This window comes from Mus caroli, chromosome 9, assembly GCF_900094665.2.
Source record: "Mus caroli chromosome 9, CAROLI_EIJ_v1.1, whole genome shotgun sequence".
Taxonomy (NCBI): domain Eukaryota; kingdom Metazoa; phylum Chordata; class Mammalia; order Rodentia; family Muridae; genus Mus; species Mus caroli.
Genome location: NC_034578.1, coordinates 75142975 through 75169357, shown reverse-complemented (window position 1 = coordinate 75169357; position 26383 = coordinate 75142975). Strand labels below are relative to the sequence as shown.

The following is a 26383-nucleotide window of genomic DNA, read 5'->3' as shown; positions in this document are numbered from 1 at the left end:
CCAGGCTGGCCTTGAACTCAGAAATCTGCCTGCCTTTGCCTCCCAAGTGCTGGGATTAAAGGCGTGGGCCACCACACCCGGCGACTAGAGTAGTTTTGGAACCTAGAGCCACTTGGAGTCACTGCTTACCCCTGCTGGGATCTAGAGATTTTTAATGTGTTCAGATCAGGATCATTTTCCCTGAAAACCAGTCACAATGCGAGTTGACCCACACTCTTTTATCGGGCAAGACACACTCTACTGAAGGAGGAAGCTTTAACCATTTCTACTTTGAAGGAACTGCCAGTCAGTTATTCCCAGAGATGTTCAAGGGGGCCTTCACCGACAGGTGTACAGAGGTCCTGACTGCAATGGTGTCTGCCTGGCCCTTCCCATGCCTTCCTGTAGGAGCCCTGATAGAGGACCCTCACCTGGAGACTTTGAAAGCACTGCTTGAAGGATTGAATGTCCTGGTCACATGGAAGGTTCATTCCAGTGGCTGCAAACTCAGAGTGTTTGATTCGAGGAAGAATGTGCACCGTGACCTCTGGAGTATACAAGCTGGATCCCGTGGAGATAACTGCTCACCACAGATCATGGCACAGAAGCAGCCAGTGGAGATCTGTCCTGGCCCTGGGAGGAAGATACATCTCAAGGTGGTAACCGATTTTTGAACTCATGAAGGCCAGTTTTGATGAATGGACCATATACTTGTTGCAGTGGGTCCAGCAGAGAAAATGTTCTATTCGTCTGTGCTGTAGGAAGCTCCACAGTTGTGTCTCCACAGACTCTACTGTGATAAAGATCTTTAAATTGGTGGCTTTAAACTGTATCCTGGAGCTACGGCTGAGTCGGTGGTGGCTTGAATTCCGGGTAGACCTTGTTCCTCACCTGGAGCGGATGAGTAACATTCACACCCTCACACCCAGGGAATGAAGCCCTGAGGGAATGAAGCCCTTCAGTTTTACTGCTTGTGAAGACCAAGGAAGATGAGCAGCAAAGCACGTTGCTGTCTCTGTACTCCAACGCAGAATCTCTATTTGAGTGATAGCTACCTTCTAGAAGACTCCCTTGACAAGTGGCTCAACTGCCTGGCCACCCCCTCGGAGACCTTGTCAATTACGGACTGCCCTCGGCTCTTACAGTCAGACTTCGAGTGCCTGCCCCCTTGCCTGAATAGTTGTAAGCCCAAGCATCGGAACCTGAATGCTCTCTTTCTACCTGATGTAGGCCATGAGCTTCCAGGGCTCATCCCTGGGAAAGTCACAAGTACCCTGCAAACTCTGGAACTGGAGCCGTGTAGAATGAGGGCTGCTCATTTCTCATTTCAAAGCCCTCTTGACTGCCCTGAGCCAATGCTCCCAGCTCCTCAAAGTCAACTTCTATCATAATGATCTCTCTCTGCTTGTCTCGAAGAACTTTCTTTGTCACACAGCCACACTGAGCCAGCTGGCCCAGGAGCTGTACCCCACCCCTCTGGGATGCTATGAGGGTATCAAGATACTTAAACATAGATTTAAGCAACTTTGTCCAGAGCTGCTGGACATACTTAGGGGCCAAAGGCAGCCTAAGGAAGTCCCCTTTGCTACAAGTGCCTGCTTGGAGTGTTTACATTCCTGCTACTATTATTGTAAACTGGAGGCCACAGATTGCCTTTGTCAGTAAGTAGAATAAGGTTGCTTCTGGTACCAAGAGTGGAGCACTGTGTATGTCCTTGTTTGCATATAATAAAGATGCTGAGCTTTTTTTCTTTTTTAAAGAAAAAGAGCCGGGCCTTTAATCCCAGCACTTGGGAGGCAGAGGCAGGCAGATTTCTGAGTTCGAGGCCAGCCTGGTCTACAGAGTGAGTTCCAGGACAGCCAGGGCTATACAGAGAAACCCTGTCTCGAAAAACCAAAAAAAAAAAAAAAAAAAAGAAAGAAAGAAAGAAAGAAAGAAAGAAAGAAAGAAAGAAAGAAAGAAAGAAAGAAAGAAAGAAAGAAAGAAAATGAAAAAGAAAGAGAAAAGGAAAAAGAAAAAGAAAAAGAAAGAACTGAGTAAAGATGAAAAAGTGGTGTTTGTGGTGCTAGAGCAGTGGTAGCGTACCGGCCAAACACATGCGAGGCCCTTCATTGTTCAGTCCCCAGCACCAGAAAGAGACTTACAGAATTCCCTGGCAAACTTTCAACTGAAATAGTTTCATTTTAACTTAATGCAACTCTTCAACTTTGATTCTTTCTGCACCGACCCCCCCCCATCCTACTATTTCATTGACATTTTTACTTCCCATTAAGATTCATAGTAGCCTCATGTATCTCTACACTGATCACTTCCATGGGTAGTTGGGGAAAGAAATGGAGAGGGGTTTCAACAGGGCTGCTAGCTGATGTCATTTCAAGTGGGAAGTTCCTAAAGTAAGTCTCATGGTACATGGGATGGGTTTCTGAGAGTGGTTGCTAGGTAACAGTCCGATTGATTGTGTGCTCTCCCAAACCTCCCAAGCCACAGGGAAAGTCACTTGTCATAAGTACTAAAGGAAAAAGCCGGAGGCAATGGTCACAACACTCTTTCACATGATGCACACCCTGCCTGGCCTTGGTTCACAGAGCAGTGTGGGCTGCTGTTCTGAGGCAGCCTATCTCATGGGATAAGCTGCACAGGAGAAAGCCCAAGAGGCCACACCCAGAGTGTGGTCACTTAGTAAATACTCAGACTTCTTTATCCCGTTGGTCCCTGTGAACATTGCCAGACCTGACTGGGGAGTTTCATGCCTTAACAAAGAGTGTAGGAAATACTGTTCCCAGACAGATCAGATAACATGTGAGTGACTGCATGCTGAGGAAAAGCAGAGCTTGGGGTGGGCATTCTCTGAGTTTTCTTTGCCTGGTTCTAGGCAGATCCTCTGGATCCAACCCAGTTAGGATGACAACTCTGAGTGCACTCCTGTCTACCAGAGACAATCAACATAGGAGGAAAAGACCAGAATTTCACATTTGCCCCAAAGGATTACCTATTCATTTGAGGGTCTGTATTGGCTGGTTTGTGACAACTTGATGTAAGTTAGGGTCATTGGAGGAGGCTCGATTAAGAAAATGCCTTCAGACACACCAAAAGAGGGCATCAGATCCCACTACAGATGGTTATGAAACATCATGTGGTTGCTAGGAATTGAATTCAGGTCCTCTGGAAGAGCAGTGAATGCTCTTAACCGTTGAGCCATCTCTCCAGCCCTAGCCCCAAAACTCAGAATACCCAAGATACAATTCACAGACCATATGAAGCTCAAGAAAAAGGAAGACCAAAGTGTGGATACTTCAGTGCTTCTTAGAAGGGAGAATTACTCGTAGGGAAATACTCATAGGAGGAAATATGAAGACAAAGTGTGGAGCAGAGACTAAAGGAAAGGTCATCCAGAGACTTCCCCACCCAGGGATCTATCCCCTATACAGTCACCAAACCCATACGCTATTGCAGATATTGGGAAGTACTTGCTGATGGGAGCCTAATATGGCTGTCTCCTGAGAGGCTTTGCCAGAGCCTGACAAATACAGAGGCAGATGCTCACAGTGAACCACTGGACTGAGTGTGGGGTCCCCGATGGAGGAGTTGGAGAAGGAACTGAAGGAGCTGAGGGAGTTTGCAGCCCTGTGGGGTTAGCAACAGTATCAAATGGCCAGACCCCCTGGAGTTCCTGAGCACTGTACCACCAACCAAAGAATACACATGGAGAGACCCATGGCTGTGGCCCTGTATGTATCAGAGAATGACCTTGTTGCACATCAGTGGGAAGAGCGGCCCTTAGTCCTGTCGGGGTTTGATACCCCAGTGTAGGGGAATGCCAGGGTGGGAAGGCAGGAGTGGGGGGGGGGAGCACCCTCATAGAGTCAGGGGGGAGGGGGAATGGGATAGGGGCTTTCCAGAGAGGAGACCTGGCAAGGGGATAACATTTGAAATGTAAATGAAGAAAATATCTAATAAAAAATAGAAAAAAAAAAAGAAAAGAAAATGCCTTAATACTTTTGTAAGATCCAGCTGTATGTCTATTTTGTTTTGGAGACAGGGTTTCTCTATGACTGTTCTGGAACTCATTTTGTAGACCAGGCTAGCCTCAAACTTAGAGTTCACCTGCCTCTGCCTCAAGAGTGCTGAGATTAAAGGCATTTGCCACTACACCCGGCTTGTAGGCTATATAATTAGTGATTGATTGGAAAGGGTCCAGTCCACTCCTGGGCTGGTAGTCTGTTCTGTAAGATGGCTGAGCAAGCCAGTATGCAGCACCCCTCCATGGCCTCTGCATCAGCTCCTGACTCCAGGTTCCTGTCCTGATTTTCTTCAATGATAGACTATGGATGTGGAAGCATAAGCCAAAGAAATCCTTCCTCCCCTCCCCATCTTGATTTTTAGTCATGGCATTTCATTGGTAAGACAGGGACCAATGGTAGTGACAGAATTGCCATGCCGGTACCTTTTCAAATAGAATTGAGGGCCTCCTTGTTCCAAGCCCCATCCCTACGGTCATGTCAATCCAGTACCTCTATTCTCTGTCCAAAACTCTGACTCAACAGTGGAGGAATGAAAGTGGGGCCTCAAAAGCTCCCTAATGCTACTGGGTTATCTGAGGTTCACTTTTCCTTAGAGACCAATAATAACTCCTGAGGGTTTGGGTGAGGCTCTGCTCAACGTACAGGCAGTGGAGCCAAAGATAGCCCCAAAGGAAGAAGCAGGAGGTGTAGGTGGTCCTTGGCTTACGGTGGCTGGAAGTATATCATTGACAAGAAGAGGAAAGGGATCCGAACCCAGGAAAGTAATTGCTTTATGTATTCATTACCTACAGCAAAGCTGATGACTACAGAATACCACTCTGGGGGGAGGGGCCCAGGTTCGAATGTACCAGGGTATGCAGCCCATCATCTGAAGAAAGGAGGAGGGATTGAGTGGAGCAGGCTGTAACATTAGTGCAGCCTTGCTCCTTGGTGGCCCTACAGAAATGGGACAAAATCCAAATCATTAAGTTATTTCACAAGAAAAGGCATGAGACACACCAGAAGTTGACAGGACAGGGGGCTGGTAAGACGCTCGGCAGGTTGAGATCCTTGTCCACAAAACCATCAACCAGAGTCCAACCCTCAGGGTGACTTCCAAAAGTTGTCCTCGACTTCCATATGCACTCTGTGTCGTGCGTGTGCAGGCATGTATGCGGGCACATGCGCACGTGCACGCACACATACAACAAACAAATAAATGTAATTTTTAAGAACAGACAGGCTGTCCTAGGAGGAGTTTGGAGCTGGCAATCACATTTTCCAAACCACTAGCAGGAGCTTTCTCTAGACCAGAAGCCACCAAAAGTCCCAGTAACATCCCCACCTCTTCTTTTCCCATCAAATGAACCCTGCGCGGGGTCCAGCTTTAACCTATGACTTGGGAACATAATAGTAACATTTAAAGAAAGCACCTCAAGGCGGAGGAAGCTTCTGCTCAGCCTGAATAAGGAACTGTTCACTGGTTTTGTGTTGGTCCCGCTGGTCTCTAGGAACGTCTACGCAAAGTAAAACCTGAGCTTCCGTGGCTCTTGCTGCTGGAAGAGGACTGTCTGGTGTGCAAGGTGGTTTTCTATAATAGGGTTTCAGAGTAGTGTCCCAGATGTTCCTTCTGCTCCCACCTCAGCATCGCAAGTTCTCAGAAGCCAGTGTAGATACTGAAACGATCCTCTGCTCCTAACTCACCACTGCAACCTAGTTATGGTCCTGACCTTTATACAGACACACTTTAGCTCAATGTCCTGAATACATCTGTCTGTCTGCCTACCACGTCTTCATAAGGGACTCTGGTTTTGTGACATTTGTAGACTGTCATCCACAGCCAACAAGCTGAAAACAAAACAAACACCTCTCCAACGAGAATAGTTTTTCACTGTATTTAATTGGCATTTGTCATTGTGGGCAGAATGGTTTTGTTGTTTGAAGAGCTTGACTCCTGGGATCTATACCTTGCTTCTGGAATGCTCTGCAGCTGGCTTATGGCGACGCTGCAATTGGAACCTTGCGGGTGCCACCTTAGAGCACGCTGCACTAGAACTTCAGGACAGTCCTGACCACCTCAACATAGGGGCCATCTGGAGGAGGCTTCCTCTGACTTCCGGGTTGCAGGAACTTCTTAATTGTAGGAATGTTGCTGATTCTTGTCTTAAATGCCTGAAACCAGAAACAGTGACATGAGGGACCCATTAGCTGTCATAACCATTAGGAAATCAGAATTTTGTCCTAAGAGGAGGTGATTTTCCTACAAGATATTCCCACTATGCTTTCCCATCCTTATCTTTCTCCTCCCAGATCCTCCCACATCCTCACCCATTCAACACCATACCTCTGTTCTCTCTCTCTCTCTTAAGAAAACAAAAGGCAAATAAAAGACAAACAAACATGGATAAAACAAGAAAAACTAACAAATAAAAGGAAAATAAACGTAAGAAATAGCAGGAGAAACGCATAAACATGCAGACAGACAGCACTCAGCGCACACACAAACAAAACTCATAAAACCTCAAAATCAGAAACATAATATAAAGGCAAAAGACCAGTGAGGGGGCCCAGATAAAGCAATATGAGACCAAAACAAAACAAAACTCCAAAAATACCATTGGGTTTTGTATTGGCTGTCTATTGTTGGGCATGGAGTCTGCTCTTAAATGTGGTTTGTATTTCCAGCACGACTAAATAGAAGAAACTAATTAGAAACAACTGTTCTTAACAGACAACGCCTAGTGGTTTTCTCTGAGAGCGATGTGAGGAGCTGGAGCAAGGGCCAGGTAAGTGTGGCAGTCACGGGATTCTTCCCCACAAGCTGGGGCGATGTGACCAAAAGGTGGCCCAGCATGAGAGCCACTAAAAGTGAACAACATCATCTTACTGGAGCCAGGAGGGAAAAACAAAAGATTAACATTCTTGCTTCAGTCAGTAAAAATGTTCAGAGTGCTGAAAAAAAGCTCTGAATGTTCGGATAGTTTAGCAATTATCAGGGACTGAGCTAAGGCCTCATGCATGCCAGTCATGTGTTTAACTGTGAGCTACGTGCCCCGGCAGTTTAAATGTTCATATTGGAACCTCAAATCCCCATTTTCCCGTCATATGAAGTTTAATTCCCTGACAGACCCTATAGCGTAAGCGAGAACAAAGGACCGGAGTGACGGTAACAATGCTTTATGAGCCGGTTTCCCTTAAGTTCTAAGTTCAGCTTCGAGGCGGTTATTACTGCAGGCTTTGCTCCAGCTGCATCTTCCTGAGTGAGGTGTCCACGCCCAACAGCATCTTACCTGCAGCAGAGGGAAGTCGGACAGCACAGGGGCACTGAGTTCTTCCACCATCAAAATGGCTTCTAGGAGCTGGATGTCTGCCCAACTGAGTTGGTTGCCAACGAGAAAAGCCTCTCCGTGGTCTTTTAAAATCTACAGAAAAGAACAAACATGATTTAATGGCAGTCATGATGATCTGCCTATCTGTATACTTGTCCTGAGAGGTTCATTGAAGCTTTTGTGTATGGTGTGTGTGTGTGTGTGTGTGTGTGTGTGTGTGTGTGTGTGTGTGATCTCCAGTCCTGGCAAGAAAGGGTGAAACCAACCCTCAAACACGAACCATGGACAGATACACTCTCCTCTCTTTGGGAAACGGACAGTGATTGTCAAGACTCTTGTGTGATGAAGTACTGACAATCTTTGAAAAGCATGGGGGAAGTGAAGAAAAACTATACCCACCAGGACAGAGACAAGGGAGCTACAACTATCGAGAGCCCAGCTGCTGTGACAGAAAATAAGTCACTAGTGGAATTAGAAGACCAAACTTGAAAAAAAGTAAATTTTTCCATACCCAGTGGAAAGCAAATATAAAAAGAAACCACAGTCAGCTTTGAGTATCAAATACATAAAAGATGGTCCACTCCACAAAGAGAGGATAATATATATGAGAACTTGGGAAACGTCTAGATAAACGTCTCAGTGATTCCGTAACTCCAGGTCCAGGGGATCTGACAGTTCTTTTGGCTTCCATGGGTACCAGGTACACACATGATACACAAACATTCATCCACGCAGGCAAAATGCCTGCCTGTTGCTGTGCTCCCAGCCATGATAGTCATAGACTCTAACCCTCTGAAACTATAAGCCCCAAATAAATTCTTCTTCCTATAAGTTGCTTTAGTTATGATGTCTTATTATAGTAATATAAAAGTAACTAAAACAGGGTCAAAACTTAAAAAGAAAAGGGTATTTAAATATATAAGACTATGGCGGCCATTCTCATTCAAAATACCACAGACTCTATAACAGGAAAGCTCTGATACAGCCTGTTTTTTTATATTTTCATTTGTTTTACATTGTGCGACTATGTATGAGGGGATGCATGTGCCATGATGTGCATGAAGAGGCCAGAGGACAACTTATATGAGTTGGTGTTTTTCTTCCACCACTGGAGTCCTCAGATTTGAAATCAAGTTCTCAGACTTGTGAGCAGAGGTCTTTACCGCCCCCCCCCCACCCGGTACCCACCGTGTTTATCTTTTTGAACAATCTGATTCTTAAATATTCTGCATATCAGGCAGTGTACAAGCTTACCTTTTCAAACACTGGGAAGTAACGGGTTTTAGCTCTTGACAGTATCAAAGCATAGCTCTCCTCTTTTTCCTTGGGGGTTTTAAATGGAGCCCCGGCAATCATCATCATCAGGTCCTGGGTGCCATCTGCATACATGTCAATCCTGAAAACACACCAGAGCGGCCCATTGGAAAGGAACCTTGGACTGCAAGCCAGATCTAACCAGACGAGAAATGAACACATTGGCTGACTGAAAGGATGCATGAAAGGTAGCAGGTGCCTACATGTTCAAAATCTACAAGCAGAGTGAGATTATGATGGTTTAGAGATTATTAAAAACAAAAACAAAATAAAACCAAAAAACCCCACCCACTTAATAAAAAGTATACATCAAGACAGGAGGTGGAGGCACACGCCTTTAATCCCAGCACTCAGGAGGCAGAGGCAGGTGGATCTCTGTAAATTCAAGTTCGAGGCCAGCCTAGTCTACAGAGTGAGTTCCAGGACAGCCAGGGCTACACAGAGATACCCTGTCTTGGGGGACTATATATCAAAACAATGAGAATGCATGCCACTCACAGGCTGTGGAACTGCGTCTCCTGCCATCTGCTTTAGGAGGAAGGTGTGGGGGTGGAGAGATGGCTGCTGGGCTTCTGAGCTTTGCTCACTCCTATGTGACCTTTCTCTGTTTTCTGAACAATGGAACCTGGGATTTTTCTACTACCATAACTTCTGCATGCACTGACCGCTCTGCCACTTCAATGTTTGCTCTGATGAGATCTTAGGGACCCTTTACTTAACCCCAAATATAGATTAAATTTTTCTTCCTTTTTTTTTCTCTTTTCTTTCTTTTTCTTTCTTTTTGCCTTAAGTCTACTTATCTACATGAAACTAAACAATATGGCTTAATAATCCAACTATCCTTAGCCAGGTCCGGCACAGCATATGACAGAGCAGATATTTGTGGTATACAGATTCAAGGGAAAAACACCAAACCGCCAGCTTGTCATCCTCCAGTACTTATGACGAGTCCTGTCAGGTCCTTCCATCTACGGTCTTCCCCCATGCTGCCCTTGTGACTAATGAGTAAGGTGGAAATACGAGCAACTCATCCTGAGTTCAAAGCTTATAAGACTTACATTCGTCCACTCTTAGAACTGTCTGCATGTCATGAGAAGGTTAGAACGCCCAGATGTGGATAAGTGGCCTATTCCTCCAAACTGACAATCAGCCAGTACTCAAATCCAGAGCTACCTGGCTAACTACTGGTTAGCAGACATATGGGTGAGTCTGGCTGGGATAACTCCAGCCTAGGCCAGATAGAAGCTACCCAGAATCCCCATAGACCAGTGCTTGCTAAGTGAAATCTGTTTCAAGTTGATAGCAAAAATTGATCATCAATATAATGTGCAAGGCTTGTTTGCCGAATTGGTCATTTGCACCTTCATGTAAAATACTTTAGTAGGTCATTTTCTGAGAACATAGTTTGCTAGGCATGAATATGAGAATACTACAAGCTGACTAGTGTGACTGTATACACAAAGAGGGTGTGGAATATGTTCTCAACCCAAGCTATGCCAATTCTAGCAACAACAGCTCCCCTTTGTTCCCTCACTTTCTCCCTTTAGTTCCTGTTGAACCAGTTTCAGTTAGTGTGTGACCACAGACGCTTGGTTAAACATTTACCACTGGAAGGAACACTACAGTACCTGACTCTCTCCTTCAGGTCCTTCCCATACAAGTTGTACTTGGCAGCAAGGTAGCTGAGGATGGCCCTGGTCTGTGTCAGCAGCATCCCATCTATTTCAACCAAAGGTACTTGGCCAAAAAGCAGGCGTCCATCTGGGATGTGAAAGAGAGGGGTAAGATACTCATCTTCAATGGCTTCAATGGTTACAGTCCATCTGCATGATGGTCCAACCAAGTCCACTGGATGGTTTTTAGTTTTCAGTTATAAGAATGAATGAAAGGCCCCAGTAGATAAGGAAATGCTGATCATTTGTTTTGTGTCAAATCTGAGCTTTGATTACTTCATGCATTTTTGTGTATTAGACAGTAGCAATTTAAACAAGATTTTTCTATATTTATTCTAATATATATATACATACATATATGCATGTAAGTGTGTATATATTTGTGTATATGTATACACATACATATACATACACATACATACACACACAAACACACACACACACATACACAGCTAGCATTTCTGGTCCTCAAAGCTTAAGTCCTGTAAAACTCTTTGGGCATTTGGCATGAAAGATTGCTAAGAATCCCTTGCCCTCCATATTCTGGGTTGGGACTGAAGTCTGATAGTATGCGTTCTTTTCAAAGTATATAGTTTACAGGCACATATGACAGCAGGAAGGACAGACACAGCAACAAGAAGACATCATATACAGTCCTAGGTTCAATATCATTTTCAATCCACTGTAGCGATGCATGTTTGAACAAGTTACTTATCTGAGCTTCAGCATCCTATTGCTAATAATAGTATCTATTTATAGCTGGATTCAAAAGCATGAAAGGACACAGTAGTTATTAGTCAAAGCGAATCAAAAGCAAGCTTTAGTTGGTGACTGCTTACAATAGCTATAGTTTATCATTGCTTAACAGCAGGAAAACATTCTGAGGTTTATGCGTTAGGTGATTTCGTCCTTGTATAGACACAGTAGAGGGAATGGACACAAACTAAGATGCCTACAGAGTCACTAGAATCATCTTATGAGAACACCATTTGTGTATGTAGTCCATTGTTGACCAAAGGTCCACTGTAACCTGTGATTATAATGCACGTGGAGATAATCGTGGTGCTCTTCTCATGCAGAAGGGAATATATTCTCAATTTCCTTTAATACCAGCACATTGTCCACATGAGTAAGAAACTTTGCCTAAGCTTGGAACCACACTTCACTAGTACATTGGTATAACCATAGGACCTCTCTCCCCTCTGTCCCTTCCTCCCTCCTCCCCCACTCCTCTCTCTCTCCTTGAAGCAGGGCTTTTCTGAGTAGCCCTGGCTGTCCTGTAACTTGTTATGTTAACCAGGCTGGCATCACACTCAGAGATGTGCTTGCCTCTGCTTCCCAAGCACTGGGATAAGAGACATGCTCCACTGTGCCCCATTTCCCTGATTTCTAATGATGTTCACTTGACTCAGTGGTACTGGAAGATGGTGAACATCACTTTAAGAAACAATGACAGCTTTCCAAGAGCCAGTGTCCCTGTCCCTCTCTTCCCAGAAGTGTTAGGCAAGTCTGTGGCTTCTCTGGGTCTACCTTCTGAGGTGTAAATGTCTGTGGATCCTAGCCTCAAGGTTTTAGTGTTCGTAAGAATGGCTATCTTTTTCCTAGTCGTAGTTGCCATTCCTAAGACCTGTGTTCTACATAATGAATATTTCCAGAAACAAGTTTTTTATTTTTTCCAATAAGATGGGATTGAATAAACAGGGACTCACCCTTTTGCAACTTCTCATACTGTTCTCTTGTCTCAAGAAATTCTTCTTCAAACTAGATTGAGGGCAGAGAGACATTGGTATAACTTTAAGATAGGAAGCAGGAGAAAGACTCTGATACCGTTCAGAAATGCCTTATGGCCTTCAGAATAAAATCTAAAAGGGAACCAGAGAGCTGTCAGCTCCCCTCTGTAAGTATGATGGGGTGTGTATTTAAAGATTAGCTTTCAGGGGGGTCCAACCTTTTGACATTGTGACATGTGGTTGTCGTCTACTGACATGTTGGCTGCATGCATAGCTATCCTGGGATGCATGTGCTGAGGGTGGGTGGGTGGGTGGGAGGGTAGATAGTAGTTGGAAGAGTCTAAAAATGGGATAAAATGAGACAAGACAACATCTGGGCGGATCTCCTATATCAAAGATTCCTAAGATGTTGCTCTCCATTTTTGCTTCACCTCAACTAGCTCTTCTTTCACTTCAAATTTTTGTCTTTGCCCCAGACTTCTCCAATAGTTTTCCCTCTTTCGTTTCCTCTCTTCTGCTTCTTTGGCTTTATAACTTTTCCTTCATATGAGGCCAAATTAAGTTTATCTTTGAGACTGATATATCCAAAGATCCTACTCAAGCGAGGTTATGCTCATTTACTGATGGCTAAAACTGTAATTAGCCTCCATCTATAGCCATCTAAAGCTTTGCGAGGGTGTTTTTGTCCTTCGTCGTATCTTGAGATGGGGTGGGACAGATGACCAGACCAGGGAGGAGTCTCTAAAGTAGGAAACAAAGACAGCAGTCAGCCTTGTTCTGGAAAAACAGAATTCATACTGGGAGAGACAGCAGTTTGAAGACATTTCTATAAAGTCCATGAGGAGACTTGGACTCAAGGTAAGAGCCAGTCAGCAGATCATACATCTGGGCCAGGACTCCCTCAGGCAGCCATGAATTCCATGAGTGAGGTGCTGAGGCAGGGGTTAAATGGCCTCAGAAAAACCAACCAATCCCAATGGAGGGAATGAGCTAATCTTCCCCTATGGTTATGTCATCTCCAGGAGCTTCATTATATCCCAGGCCCTCAACTCCCCTCTTCCCGGGCACCTCATGACTGTAATCCCCCCTCTCTTATCTAAGAAAACAGGTGGAAAGGAAGGGAAGGAGGAGGAGATGGGACTTATGCTACATCCCCCCAACCGGGAACTGACCTCCACTCCAGCCGCAGCCAGCAGCCAGCGGATCGACTCCATCCTTCCCCTGCCTTTAAAGTAGTAGAGCTTAGGTTTGGCTGCCATGACTCCTGGTTTAGAGTTTCCTAAAGAGCAGAAGTAAAAAAAATATGTTTAGAAAACAACCTGGTACACATCATATGCTTCGCCACCAGTTACAGCCGAGATGAAACACGGTAAGAAAGCTCCTGTGTGGGGTGCACAGACAAGAGCATGCTATGGAGATACGCACAAAAGCGGGATTTAGAGTTGGCCTTGTGAGCAGGTGGTTAGGACTGGGGCGGGGCACTTGCCTTTGCTAGGCAGTCAACAATGTCCCATTTCTTGAGCAGAAATAGCAGTCTTTAATTTTAGCCAATTAAAATGGGCAGTGGTGGTCCACGCCTTTAATTCAGGAGGCAGAGGCAGGGGAATATCTGTGAGTTCAAGGCCAGCCTAGCCTATAGGGTGAATTCCACGACAGCGAGGACTACAAAGAGAAGCCCTGCCTTGAAAAACAAAACCCCAAACCATCAAACAAACAAACCAAAAAAGTAGCCATTTCAATGTACATGCATGGTTTGCCTTATGTTGTAGAAACGCTGTCACTCACAGCTTGAGACAAAGGAACCAGGCACACCCACCAAGGCGTCACGTTATTGAGACTGTCTCTGGTATTTGGAGATAGGAACCAGGAATTGATATAATGGCTTCATAAATATCTCTGGAAAAAAAAATCTTTTCTAACACCATCAAAGAGGCAGCCTACTTGAACTGGGCTATTCAGCGGGAACTGGGGAGGCTTCAATTGCTGCCACAAGACTTTATTTTTTTTTCCAGGTAAAAAGAGATCTATGAAATAGCATAAAATATATTAATCATAATGACAAGTTAGAAAATACCAAAGTAAAGCAGTGGTGACACACACCTATAATCCCAGGACTTGGGAGGCAGATATAGGTGGATCTCTGTGAGTTTGAGGCCAGCCTGGTCTACAGAGTGCAGGATAACCAGGACTATACAAAGAAACCCTGTCTCAAAAAACTAAACTAAATAATACACACACACTGTAAATATCTGTAAAATACAAAATTCTGAATTAAATTATTTTTAAACTTGCAAAGTGCTATCCTTTCCACTAATCACTTCTTCCTACACGAAACATAAAGTGGTCCCTGAGCACCGTGATACGCATCCCAGGCAGATATTAGACATGCTGTTCATAATATGTTTTGATAAAATACATTATGGCCAATCAGATCAACCTCACACATAGAGATAAAGGTTTTTGCCAAATGAAAAAAATTATTGTACTTTTTTGGTTACGTATACTGAAAGAAATAGTATCACTAAAGCAAAAACAAACAAACAAACAAAATTACATCATTGGCCTGTTTGGGGGCAGGAGGAGTGCAGTGGAATTGTATTTGCCTCACAAGCATGAAGTGCTGGGTTACACACACACACACACACACACACATGCACACACACACAGTGTGGGTACATATAACGCAGCATTATAGGAATCGAAAAAAGCCTGACAGAATGTTAGTTTGCTTTCTGTTGCTATTTGTGTTTAGTTGCTATGATAAAAACACTGACTGGAAACAGTTTATTTGCCTTACATTATTCTAGATCACAGTCAGGTGAGTGAAGCCAAGTCAGGACTGAAACAGAGACCACAGAGAAACACTCTCTACTTATTGGCCTGCTTCTCAATCCTGGCTCAGTCTGCTTTCTACAATAGAATCCTGAAAGGCAGGAGTGGAGTTGAGAACCAACAAATCAAAATAAGGAGGATTTTTTTGGCAAGGATACAGAACCACATGGAACGGGGTGGCATCACCCACAGTGGGCCGCCCCACCCCCTACCAGCCATAAATCAAGAAAATGGCCCAGCTGAATGTGGTAGAACTTGATTTTAATCCCAGTACTTGGGAGATAAGAGGCAAAAGGATCTCTTGTGAGTTTGAGGCTAGCCTGGTCTACATAGTGAGTTCCAGGACAACAATTACTGCACAGAAGGACCCTGTTTCAAAAAAAAAAAAGGGGGGGGGGAGAAAACAAAGAGAGATGCAGAGACAGAGAGACAGAGAGAGCATCCCATAGACTTGCCTATAGGCCAAACACTCTGATGGAGGTTTAATTCTTTTTTTCTTAAAAAAAAAAAAAAGATTTATTTATTATTATACCTAAGTACACTGTAGCTGTCTTCAGACACACCAGAAGAGAGTGTCAGATCTCATTACGGATGGTTGTGAGCCACCATGTGGTTGCTGGGATTTGAGCTCACGACCCTTGGAAGAGCAGTCAGTGCTCTTAACCACTGAGCCATCTCTCTAGCCCCAGAGCTTTAGTTCTTAATTCAATTGTTTCCTATTCCCAGATGACCCTGGCTTGTGTCAAGTTGTGGGGGTGGGAGGAGAAACAGCTAGCACACAGAGATTGTATGCACATGTAAATTTGTCCAGCCAGGATAGAAGCCTAAAGCAGGTCTTCTAATACTTTTTTCTTGATTCAACAATGTTTAGTATAACCTAAAGATTGGTAATATAGAAAACTATGTCCATTTATCCTTCAAAAAGTAAACCCAGTTATTTCCTTGTTTAAGGTACACTGGCAAGAATGAACAAAATAAGTGCAGTAGAAATACTAATTTTGTGCCCAGGAGCCGCCAAGAACAAAAGACAGGTTGTCCTGGATTTCATTCGAATGCCAGCAGCATCCTGACCCAAACTCATCTTCTCAACTCTGGTTTCTTCTCAAGAGTTGTCCAAGTGTGTACGCAGTTCCATCGAGCTAGTTCACCAAGTGGGCTTTTCGGCTGATGACCCTGGGAGTTGAACCCCACCCAGAAGGATCACAGAACGTGCACCCGTATGCAGCTCCAGAAGCCAGCACACAGCTCAGCTGGACTGAGCAGAAAGCAGCCATCACGGGTGACAGTTTAGATGGAAAAAGAAGTACAAAATCTTCTAGAAAATGGAAGAACACTTCTCCTGATACAATTGCTTGAGTTAGGCCACAGGTACCGGTTCACAGCTCAGCTCCAACCAGGGCTTAGTTCCAAGGTCAAAAGGAGAGCATATGTGCAACTCACTAAACATGGAAACCTAGCAACCTAAAAATGTCCCTTCTCTGTCGCAGATTACAGCAACATTTGCTTGTGAGAAAAGAAGTCAACCTGGCTTCTGTTTTAGAAGTGGGTGGCAATCTCCTGAGTGCACTTGGGGACCAGCAGCAGCAGTTTCTAGGTGCCCACTAGGAAGTTACAGGTCTGAGATGGCTCAACTGTGAAGAGTACAGAGGACTGGGCTTCATCCCAAAACCCATGTGGCAATTCACAACGCTCAGTAACTCCAGGCCCAGAGGATCTGACTTCCTTTTCCGGGCATCCTTGGATGCTGCACACGCGATGCACAGATATGCACGCAGACAAAATACCCATGCACAATAAAATTTAAAAAGGAAAAGAAATGAGAAGAAAATTCTAGGGCGAAAATCCAATCAGTCTGCCCTGGGGTCAGCGGTCAGCATGGAACCATTGTCTATTCTTCCCATGAACTGGGTCAACATGGAACACCAGATCTCGGGGCAGCTCTCAGTTGGTTATGTGGATTTTTACTGCAGCCACGTGGCACTCCTGCGGGACACAGCACCCCTATGGGACAGAGACTCTGACCCAGGAGCTTGTATTAGGTACCTCCTCCCCATGCTATAATTGCATGAGGGTCTTTATTCAAGCTTGAGCTTGGGCCACCAACCTTCCTGGTGGAACAGGAAAGAGAGTGAACCCCCAGGTCTAAGTGAAGGGGGTTTATAAAGGAAAAAACTGCAAGCCGGGTTTCCAAGCCTTGGCATTCATTACATTGAAGAAGTATAGCAAAGTAAAAACAAAATTTGAGGCTTTTAGGCCCAGGCTTGGGAGTGTGGTCTTTGTGGCTTAGTGCTCCAGGTGCTGGTCATAAAACAGATAGCGACATTCCTTCCTCCACCCACCTGCTTCCTGGGTTCAAAGAGTGTTCATTCAAAGAAAGTCACCCTGACCCTTGCTGGAACCTGCAATGCAAATGTGCTATCATTAGGGGCTCTTAGAAACTGTCTTGAGAAATAACCCTCACAATTACCAGGTATTCCTTGTGACATTTGTGACTTTACACTTCCTTGTGACTCTTAACTGGTATTTTTGGTATTTTCCAACAACGCCCTCCCCACCTCCTTGAGTTGTGGTTTCTTCCTTTAAATACCCCCTTACTCAGCTACTCGGGGCGCCACGGTCCTCTACCCCTGCGTGGTGTATGACCATGGGCCCGAGAGCGCTCTTGAATAAAAATCCTCTTGCAATTTGCAGCAAGACCGTTTCTTGTGGGTGATTTTGGGGTGTCGCCTCTCCTGAGTCAGAACTTGGGGGAGTCCTCACGTTGTGGGTCTTTCAACATGAGAGGGTAAAACAATATCAACTAAACTTCTTATTAATTAAGCGGATTGGTTAATGTTCATAGAACACCAATCAATGGTTTATACACTTGCTTAGATGAAAAAGTAAAGCCAAAAGACTCAAATCTACCTGGGTCTTTGTAGCTATGTAAGAATAAATAAAGCGGGCTGCCATGTGGTATTTAAAGGCTAGGGCAAGTCTGAGAAACAAACCGATAAACACCTCACCAGAGCTTGCTTCTTCGAGAAGCCCTGCATTTCATCTTAGCACAGCTCCCTGCACATGCAGGACCAGGAGGAAAACTCCAGTGTTTGATCATTTGAGTTAAGTCTTCTGAACACATGGAGGAGATGTGGAGAAGCACAAAGGTACTCTATGGCTGGCCCCTGCTTCCTTTCTAAGTAGGTAAAAAAATATCTGAGATTTTTCTAGAGAGAATATGTGTGTGAGAGTGTGGGCATGTATGTGTGGTGTGCATGTGTGAGCATGTGTGGATGCCCAAATACTAATGAGTATTTTCAAATTCAAATTCAGTTAAAACCCCACTTAAGTCTTATGTATTTCAGCTAAAGTCATCCCCGTTGGGTCCTGGCAAATGTATTTATTGAGTGTTCTGCTGCATATACACCCATATGCCAGAAGAGGGCATCAGTTCCCCTTATAGATGGTTGTGAGCCACCATGTGGTTCCTATGGGGGATTGCAAGCCCAAAGGAAGAACAATATCAACTAACTGGACCATCCAGAACTCCCAGAGACTAAACCACCAACCAAAGAGATTCATGGCTCCAGATACTTATGTAGCAGAGGATGGCCTTATCTGATATCAAAGGGAGGCCCTCTGTCCTGTGGACATTTGATGCCCCAGTTCAGGGGGGTGCTAGAACAGTGTGTGTGTGGGTAGGTGAATGGGTGGAGGAGCACCCTCATAAAGGCAAAGGGGAGGGGGCAGAGGGGGATGAGATGGCAGGGTTGTGGAGGGGTAACCGGGAAGAGGAATATCATTTGAACTGTAAACAAATAAAATGATTTTTTAAAAAAGCCTTATGTATTTACTTTGTTGTGCCCAGACTGTAAAAACCCCAAAGAGAGCATCAGGAATCACAGCCTGCTATAATTGCATGAGGGTCTTTATTCAAGCTCGAGCTTGGGCCACCAACCTTCCTGATAGAACAGGAAAGAGAGTGAACCCCCAGGTCTAAGTGAAGGGGGGTTATAAAGGAAAAAACTGCAAGCCGGGTTCCCAAGTCTTGGCATTACATGAGAGGGTAAAGGAATTCTGCCCTTCAAACCTGATAACAGGTTTGTTCTGACAGCGGGGCGGAATGTGCAGCTGGAAAGGAACCTTTCCAACCTGGGAAAAAGTACCTTGTGCTATAGGAAGCTGGTGTAGTTTTACAACTGGCCACAGCTGTCTGGGAACACTTAATTGTCTCTTTTTCATAGTCTAAGAGTGGGCTGTTACCATTTCAAGGGTATTGGCTTCTGTTTCCTTGAGGGCAGGAGCCATCTGCACCTGAGAAAAGTTGGCTGTTAATCAAAAGGGGGTGTGAGTCTCAGGGGATGCTAGGGTATGCTGCTTTCCTCTGTTCCCAAGGCTGGCATTTGCGTGTGCACGTGTACACACACACACACACACACACATGAGCATCGTCACAGGGAGGGAGTGCTAACTGCTCTGACTCCACACAGGGCCAGGAGAGTGTAGGATTTGATGTGCAGGTTTCTCGGGTCTCTTCAACTTTTGAAGTTATAATGTGTGAGGGTGTTTTAGTGTGCCAGGTCATACTTAAGCTGAAAGAAAATGAGATTTTGTATCTCATGATTCATGTAAAAGAGTTGTCTATGAGCCCCCGGCCTGGGGCTGAGAACAAAGCAGAACAGACAGGGCTGTTGTTAAGACATTCCTAAGAACAGCTTGATTGTACAAGCAGGGCTATCTTGTCTGGGTCAACACCACCTGGCCGGAACCTCCCCTCTGTCTACTGCCCCTTGACGCTGGGTAAAGTCATACATACATCAACTGGTTGCTATGTGAACAAAGATAAGCCCCTAGCCCACAGGAACAACGTCCTGATGCCCTGTAATCTTTCTGTTAATGTTTATATAAGCCAATAGTGTGTCGCTATGCTGAATTCCACACCCCTAAGCCCCTTACCCCATAAAAAACCCCTAGCTTTTGAGCCTCGTGGCTGACATCCGTTATCTCCTGTGTGGGATGCATGTCGGTCTGGAGCTCTGTAATTAAACGTCCTCATGTATTAACATCAAGATGGTAGTCTGTTCGTGATTCTTGGGTGCACACCGAATCGGGAGTTGAGTGGGGGTTTCCCCACTAGGTTCTATCAAGCTGTGCACAGACAACGCATACGTGTCCATTGGATAGATGTCCATTTGCTATTTTCTTCAGAATCATGAGAGACTAGAAGTTAGACAGACTCCTCAGTTAGACAGACAAGGGAGGGGCCATGGATACGTAAGAAACCTGATGAACTTCCAAGATGGCAGGCTTCTTCTATACCCTCCAGGCTGAGACAAAAGCCTGACCCCTTAAAACCAGGGCCTTGCAGGCTTTTACCTCCCAGCAGCAGACCACTGCTGAGGGACTAACTCAACACCTTCTAGGCCATCTGGATTAGGGCTGGTTTACAGGAGAGTCACAGGCCAGAGAAAGTGATTGACCCTAAATTGGGGGTGGGGGTGGGGTTCTTCAGAGACTAAACAAACAAACAAACAAACAAATCCAGCCCTTGAGAAGAGATCGGGGATTTTTAGATTTTGTGGCTTCAGTGTTGCAGATCTTTTCTCTGTGTGTCTGCTGCATGTGGGTGGCTGCTTGCCTCCAGCAAGCCCCCTTCTTCAGCTGCTGAGTCTCTGCTCCTGTCTGCAGGGTTTGAGATTTCTTCACTGCTATCTGTTGCAGTTGAAATTCCTCCTGCCTTTTAATTACTTAAATGGCAGAGAAAACGAACCTTATCAAGACCTTTAGACCATACCAATGGCTCATCTACTAGGCAGAAAAAATTTGTGCCTTTTATTTGACCTAAACAAGCTTTGAGATAGTGAACACCAAAGAAATCACGAAGTTAAAACAATTGCTGATTATAAACTGTAGATTTAGCAGAATCGCACACGCGCACACACACACACACACACACACACACACACACACGTACGCACTCACCTTATTCTTGTGGGATTTTGTCTCCAGGCACTCGAGAAAGAAACTGTTACTTCACAGTCCACAGGTCTGTTTTGAAAGCTCCACCCACCAGCCATTCAGCATTTAAGAAATGCACACGCCCCCTAGGCTTGTTGGTTAACACTTTGTTCCCTGGAGAGAAGAACAGGTTTGCTCTAAAAGTTTTTGCTGACTCATTACTGAGTAGGGGAATACAGGGGGTGCATAAGGACCCCAATTCCTGTGCTGGAAGTGTTTACATTCTCTACGGGGGAACCCAGTAATATAAACAGTACAGATAAATGCACTGTATTCAAAATAACTATAGCATCAACCTATTGAAAGGTTACAGCTTGCAGATTTGTGAATTCATTGTATGTCAACAAAAGTACAATAGAGAGGAATCAGCGACTGAGAGCATCATGCTGTGGTCCATTCTTGTGCTGCTAAAATAGATACTAAGATACTAAAATAGATATAAAATAGAGACTCAAGACTTTATTTTTGAAAACAAATTAGAGGCGTACAGCTCTGGAGTTTGGGCAAAGCCAAAATTGAGGGGCTTTCTTTCACTTGCTGAGGATGGGGTAAAATGAAAGAAAAAAAGGTGTGCCCTCCCTTAACGAAAGAGAAAGGGGCAAGCTCATGCCTTAGGGGTGGACTCCCCGATGAATGGTAAACTTTGCCCCCTCCCTCTCTTTCTCATTTAAGAATTTTTTTCCTTTCATCTTACCCTGTAGAATGGGGCAGATGGTTAAAAAGGCATGACCGCCATTCCTGGAACAGTCACAGGCAGCCCAGAAAGGACCGTTTGTAGTTAAGGTTACTGGTGGGGCATAGCTCTGCCTTTGAGAAACAGAGGTACAGTCATGAGCAGGAATAAACCTAGTTTGTCTTTACTGTAGGACGGCTTTGAAGCCTAAAATGGAGGCAAGCTAGTTCTTCAGTACCTAACCCGCTCTTCAGTGACATTAATTCACTCCTGACAGCGGAGCCTTTATCCACCTCATCACCTCTTTAAAAGTGCTGCCCCTCAAACCAGTTGCCCCAGTGCAAAATGGGTTAAGTTTCTGTAACAGGCTGGCAAAAATATATTTGAAAAGAGATACTTTGTGTCTCTCAGTCCAACTGTCAGACTACGGAAACAATGGACCTCAAAGAAAAGGGACTTCCCCCAGGAATCCAGTCAGAGGGGATCTTGTCTCCTGGGAAACATTCTTTTGTCACGGTTTTTCTAAGAGTTGTTAATCAGAGCATCTTACAAGATGAGGCTGAAGCACAGAAAAGCAGTGAGCACACGTGACCACTGCCTAGACCAGGACTGCTTAGATGTGCACGCCTGAGGCTCTCTGGTTAAACTCTGAACTCACTTTAGTACCTGGAAGATGGACTTGAGGTGGGGGAAGATGGCTGTGTCCCTGGATGCCTGGATCCCTGTTCTTCTTTCCATATTGACTAAGTTTCCTTTTTCTGCTCTCTGCCCCTCCCCCCCGGTCCCCCAAGACAGGATTTCTCTGGTCTAGCCTGGCAGTCCTGGAACTTGCTCCCTAGACTAGGTTGGCCTCAAACTCACAGAGGTCTGCCTGCCTTTGCTGGGATTAAATCAAATTTAATTGCAGATCAAACATCTTAACCCTTAAAGGTGAGAGCAGGTTTTGACTTGGTTGTGGCAAAGAATCTTGGTAGGATGATGAGGCTCGAAAGAGTCCGGGAACTTAAGAAAGGCTCATGAAGCTACTCTTTGAGGTTAAATTAGTAAGACAGTTACGGAAGAGAGGCTGCCTTTGTGCAGCTGACTTCAAGCTGTCCAATAAGTTCTGGGATATAGCTCTCATTACCCATGCTGAGGTGGACTTCTCAGAGACACGGCTTCCCTAATGTCTCCCTGTTAGAACCTAGTGGGGAACCCCCCACTCAACTCCCTATTCGGCCTGCACCCAAGAATCACGAACAGACGACCATCTTGATGTAAATACATGAGGACATTTAATTACAGAGCTCCGGACCAATATGCATCCCACACAGGAGATAACGGATGTTGGCCACGAGGCTCGAAAGCTGGGGGTTTTTATGGGGTAAGGGACTTAGGGGTGTGGAATTCAGCATAGCGACACACTGTTGGCTTATTCAAACATTAACAGAAAGATTACAGGGCACCAAGACTTTGTTCCTGTGGGCTGGGGGCTTATCTTTGTTCACATAGCAACCAGTTGATGTATGACTTTATCAGTTGTCAAGAGGCAGTAGACAGAGGGGAGGTTCCGGCCAGGTGGTGTTGACCCAGACAAGATAGCCCTGCTTGTCCTCACATTCCTCTTTATCTTATAGGTTAAGCTGTTCCCAGGAATGTTTTAACTACGGGGCATACCCAGGTTTGTTTTTCTTTATTCTCAGCCCCAGGTAGCCTCTAGGCTCACAAACAACCAGCAATTTCTGAGTACTTTATATGACTTACAGGTCTTGGAATTTCATCTTTCTTTCATCCCATACTCCAGGAAGTGATCCCTCAGTCATGCTCTGTAAGTAACCATGGTAAACTAAGTGGTTTAGCAAGATAAATGGGCTTCTAAATAAGTTCTCCTTTGTCTGTCACAGATGCCCTATCTTGGGTGAATAGACATTGTATGTATCTTTCCAGGGAACGAAAGCCACTAGTGGTGCCTGAACAAGGACTTATGGATCCAATGATGTGTCAAGAGAAGCAATCCTATGCTCCCTGCTATGGGTAATAAAATATCTCACCAAAGACAGGGAGTGCTGGAGCATGTGTTTAATCCCAGCACTGGGGAGACAGAGGCTGGCAGATCTCTATGAGTTTGAGGCCTGCTTGGTCTACAGAGCAAGTTCCAGAACAGTAAGGGCTACACAGAGACACCCTCCCCCTTCAAAAACAAACAAACAATCAAATCTCACCAAGGCTGAACTGTCTAAGGGTAGGACATCCTTGGGTGGCTGTCTTCCTCTAGATGTTGTGGGGTTGTTATACCCAGTTCTTGGGAACCCCAGAAGAACTCTAGGAATTATAAGTTCAATATGAAAACAAAGAGAGCCTTTATTCCTGGAATCAGAGCTGGATCTAAAGCCTTTCCCACTGCTCAGGTTAGGGATGCTATGCCCACGTCCAGGGACTCAGAATATATATATACATATATACATATATATTCCCATATGCGTGAGCAAGGATCCTCAAATGTTGGAGTTACATGAGTGGGAAGGTGACAAGGGAAGGACATCCTTCAAAGCTGATAACGTGGGGGCTGGAGATTTGGCTGACTGGAAGAGCACTGACTGCTCTTCCAGAGGTCCTGAGTTCAAATCCTAGGAACCACATGGTGGCTCACAACCATCTGTAATGAGATCTGGTGTGTCTGAAGACAGCTACAGTATACTTATATAAATCTTTTAAAAAAGAAAACTGTTAACGTTTGTTCAGATAGTGGGGAAACCGTGCAGCGGAGGAAGGGACCTTGGCCTGGGACATAACTTTATGGGGCTCTTAGGAGCGAGTGTATTTTTACAAACTGGTCACAGCTATCTGGGAACACTTAATTGCCCTTCTCTCCTGATCTAAGAGTGGGCCTCTTATCATTGCAAGGACATTTAGTCCTCATTCCCTTCAAGGGCAGGAGCCATCTGCACCAGAGAAATGTTGATTATCTATCAAGGAGAGTGTCAGCCTCAGTAACACAGAGGCTAGCTTATGTTGCTTTTTGTCTTTTCCCAAAGCTGGCATCTGCTGGTCACCCCCTCATTTCGGGGGTTCGTTATGGGGAAGGGAGTGCCACCATGAAAAGGGGAATTGCAATATTCTGGCACTAGGCTGGGCCCTCTCCAAAGGTTGGAGGCATCTATGCTGGGAAAGGGGTTTGAAGGGGGAATTCAGGCTGGTTTCCTGTGTCTCTTCAGGGTGACAGGCTTAATTCATGAATGGGGTCAACCCTGTGGATTCAGGGGCATCCTTCAAACAGCTGATGGACTAGAGAATGTATTTCCATCCCTGAAAGTAGCCTGTATGGGTTATGATTCTCGCTATGGTGGGCCCACTGTGTGGCCACGGCCATCAGTGACAGGAGATGCAACCCTGGCTGAGTTGTCCACCTAGAAAGCAAGAAAAGACTTACAATAAGAAAAAGACGTGTGGACAGCATTATACAACCCAGTCCGATTTAGCAGGAAAAGCAGAAGAAAGAGTGGAGGAGATGGAGGTGTTGCCTCTCCACGTCTTACAGCTGTTGGTATGTCAGGGAAGGAGAGTACGTAGTAGAATCCACACTGAAGAGGCTTTCCTATGACCCAGCCATGGGAAGGATCAGTGTAGAGAAAAGAAGGTTGAAGAGATAGGCAGTACCTCTTCAGGTCCAACTTTACTATGGAGAGTGGAGAAACTCATGATCCAGCATGATAGGACTGTGTTCATGGGAGAGCTGAGAAAGAAGTTATTTCTTCAAGGATCTCAGGACTGGTATGGGGTTTCAGTGGTTTGGCTGGGCCCCATAGTGGAATGTGATCTTTATGTCCTGGGAGAGGCTTCAGGGGGTCTTATGTGATTCAGAGCCGCATGCAGGATGGGCTTGTCATAGAGGGAGCAAAACATTTAGGAGTGGATGAAGACAAGGGAAAACAGATAAAGGGGTCTGTCCGGTCACTCAAAAGAACAGACACGTGGCATGATTTGTGTCAAGGCAGAATTCCTAGGGAAAGGATCGACAGGAGTTCTGTGCTCATTTGCCTCTGGAAGGCTTTAAAGCTAGAATGGAAGTTTAATTAGGGGTTAAAGTAGAGAATACAACAGTACAGGTGAAAAAGATTAGAACTTAACCCATAGGTTAAGTATGCAGTGTACATTTCTTTCCTGTAAGAGAGTGTATGGGGGGTGGAAACTATACACCCTGACCTAGGCCCTTTTAGCAGCCAGGGGTGGCTGATAGAGAGGCATGATCCATGGTCCTGGGACACGGACTGTCAGAGCCAAAGGTGCTGGCTCCAGTATAGCAGGGAGAGCATGGTCCTCCTCTATTACGATCCTGGCCTGAGCCAAGCACTATGAGTCGGTCTTGTTGAAACTATCATATATGGGAAGGTGTATAATGGTCTCACGATGGTGGCATATGAGAACGAGGGTGAGTAGGCCTCCACCCACACGGCTGTACCTAACACTGCTCTTTTGACCAATGATGACAGAAATGAAGAGTTCTTTTCTTTCTTTCTTAAAAAGATGTATTTTTATTTTGTGTATGTGAGTGGTTTTGCTTGCATGTATGTCTACCACATGTGTGCAGTGCCCATAGATCCAAGAAGAGGGCATCAGATGTACTGGAATTGGAATTCCAGACAGTTGTGAGCCACCATGTGAGTGCTGGGAACTAAACCCAGGTCTTCTGCAAACATAGCAAGTGCTTGGAATTGCTGGTGCATCTCTCCAGCCTCCGAGAGAGAGAGAGAGAGAGAGAGAGAGAGAGAGAGAGAGAGAGAGAGATCTTTTCATTCTATACTAGACTTTAGTAATAGTTCCTTTTTTACTACCCCCATAATTATGTAACACCAATTGTCATTTGACTGTCATAGAT

General features: G+C 45.0%; 1 protein-coding gene and 1 pseudogene across 1 annotated transcript; one reads left to right on the top strand and one right to left on the bottom strand.

Moving 5' to 3' along the window:
* Positions 1-210: 210 nt before the first annotated feature.
* On the top strand, positions 211-1644 carry LOC110302371 (annotated as a pseudogene).
* Positions 1645-5861: 4217 nt separating this feature from the next.
* On the bottom strand, positions 5862-20908 carry LOC110301652 (glutathione S-transferase A4). Its single transcript, XM_021172215.1, has 7 exons — positions 20820-20908; positions 13199-13305; positions 12006-12057; positions 10252-10384; positions 8564-8705; positions 7271-7402; positions 5862-6152 (listed from the first exon to the last, which is right to left on the bottom strand). Exons 2-7 carry the CDS (start codon positions 13283-13285, stop codon positions 6030-6032), a joined length of 669 nt encoding a protein of 222 aa, XP_021027874.1. The 5' UTR covers positions 13286-13305; positions 20820-20908; the 3' UTR covers positions 5862-6029.
* Between the last annotated feature and the right edge of the window lie 5475 nt (positions 20909-26383).

Coding starts and splice junctions, on each gene's coding strand:
- LOC110301652 (XM_021172215.1), bottom strand. CDS start 13,285: ATGGCAGCCAAACCTAAGCTCTACTACTTTAAAGGCAGGGGAAGGATG. Junction 10,385..12,005: donor GTATGAGAAGTTGCAAAAGG/GTGAGTCCCTGT, acceptor TTCACATCCCAG/ATGGACGCCTGCTTTTTGGC. Junction 8,706..10,251: donor GACCTGAAGGAGAGAGTCAG/GTACTGTAGTGT, acceptor GTGTGTTTTCAG/GATTGACATGTATGCAGATG.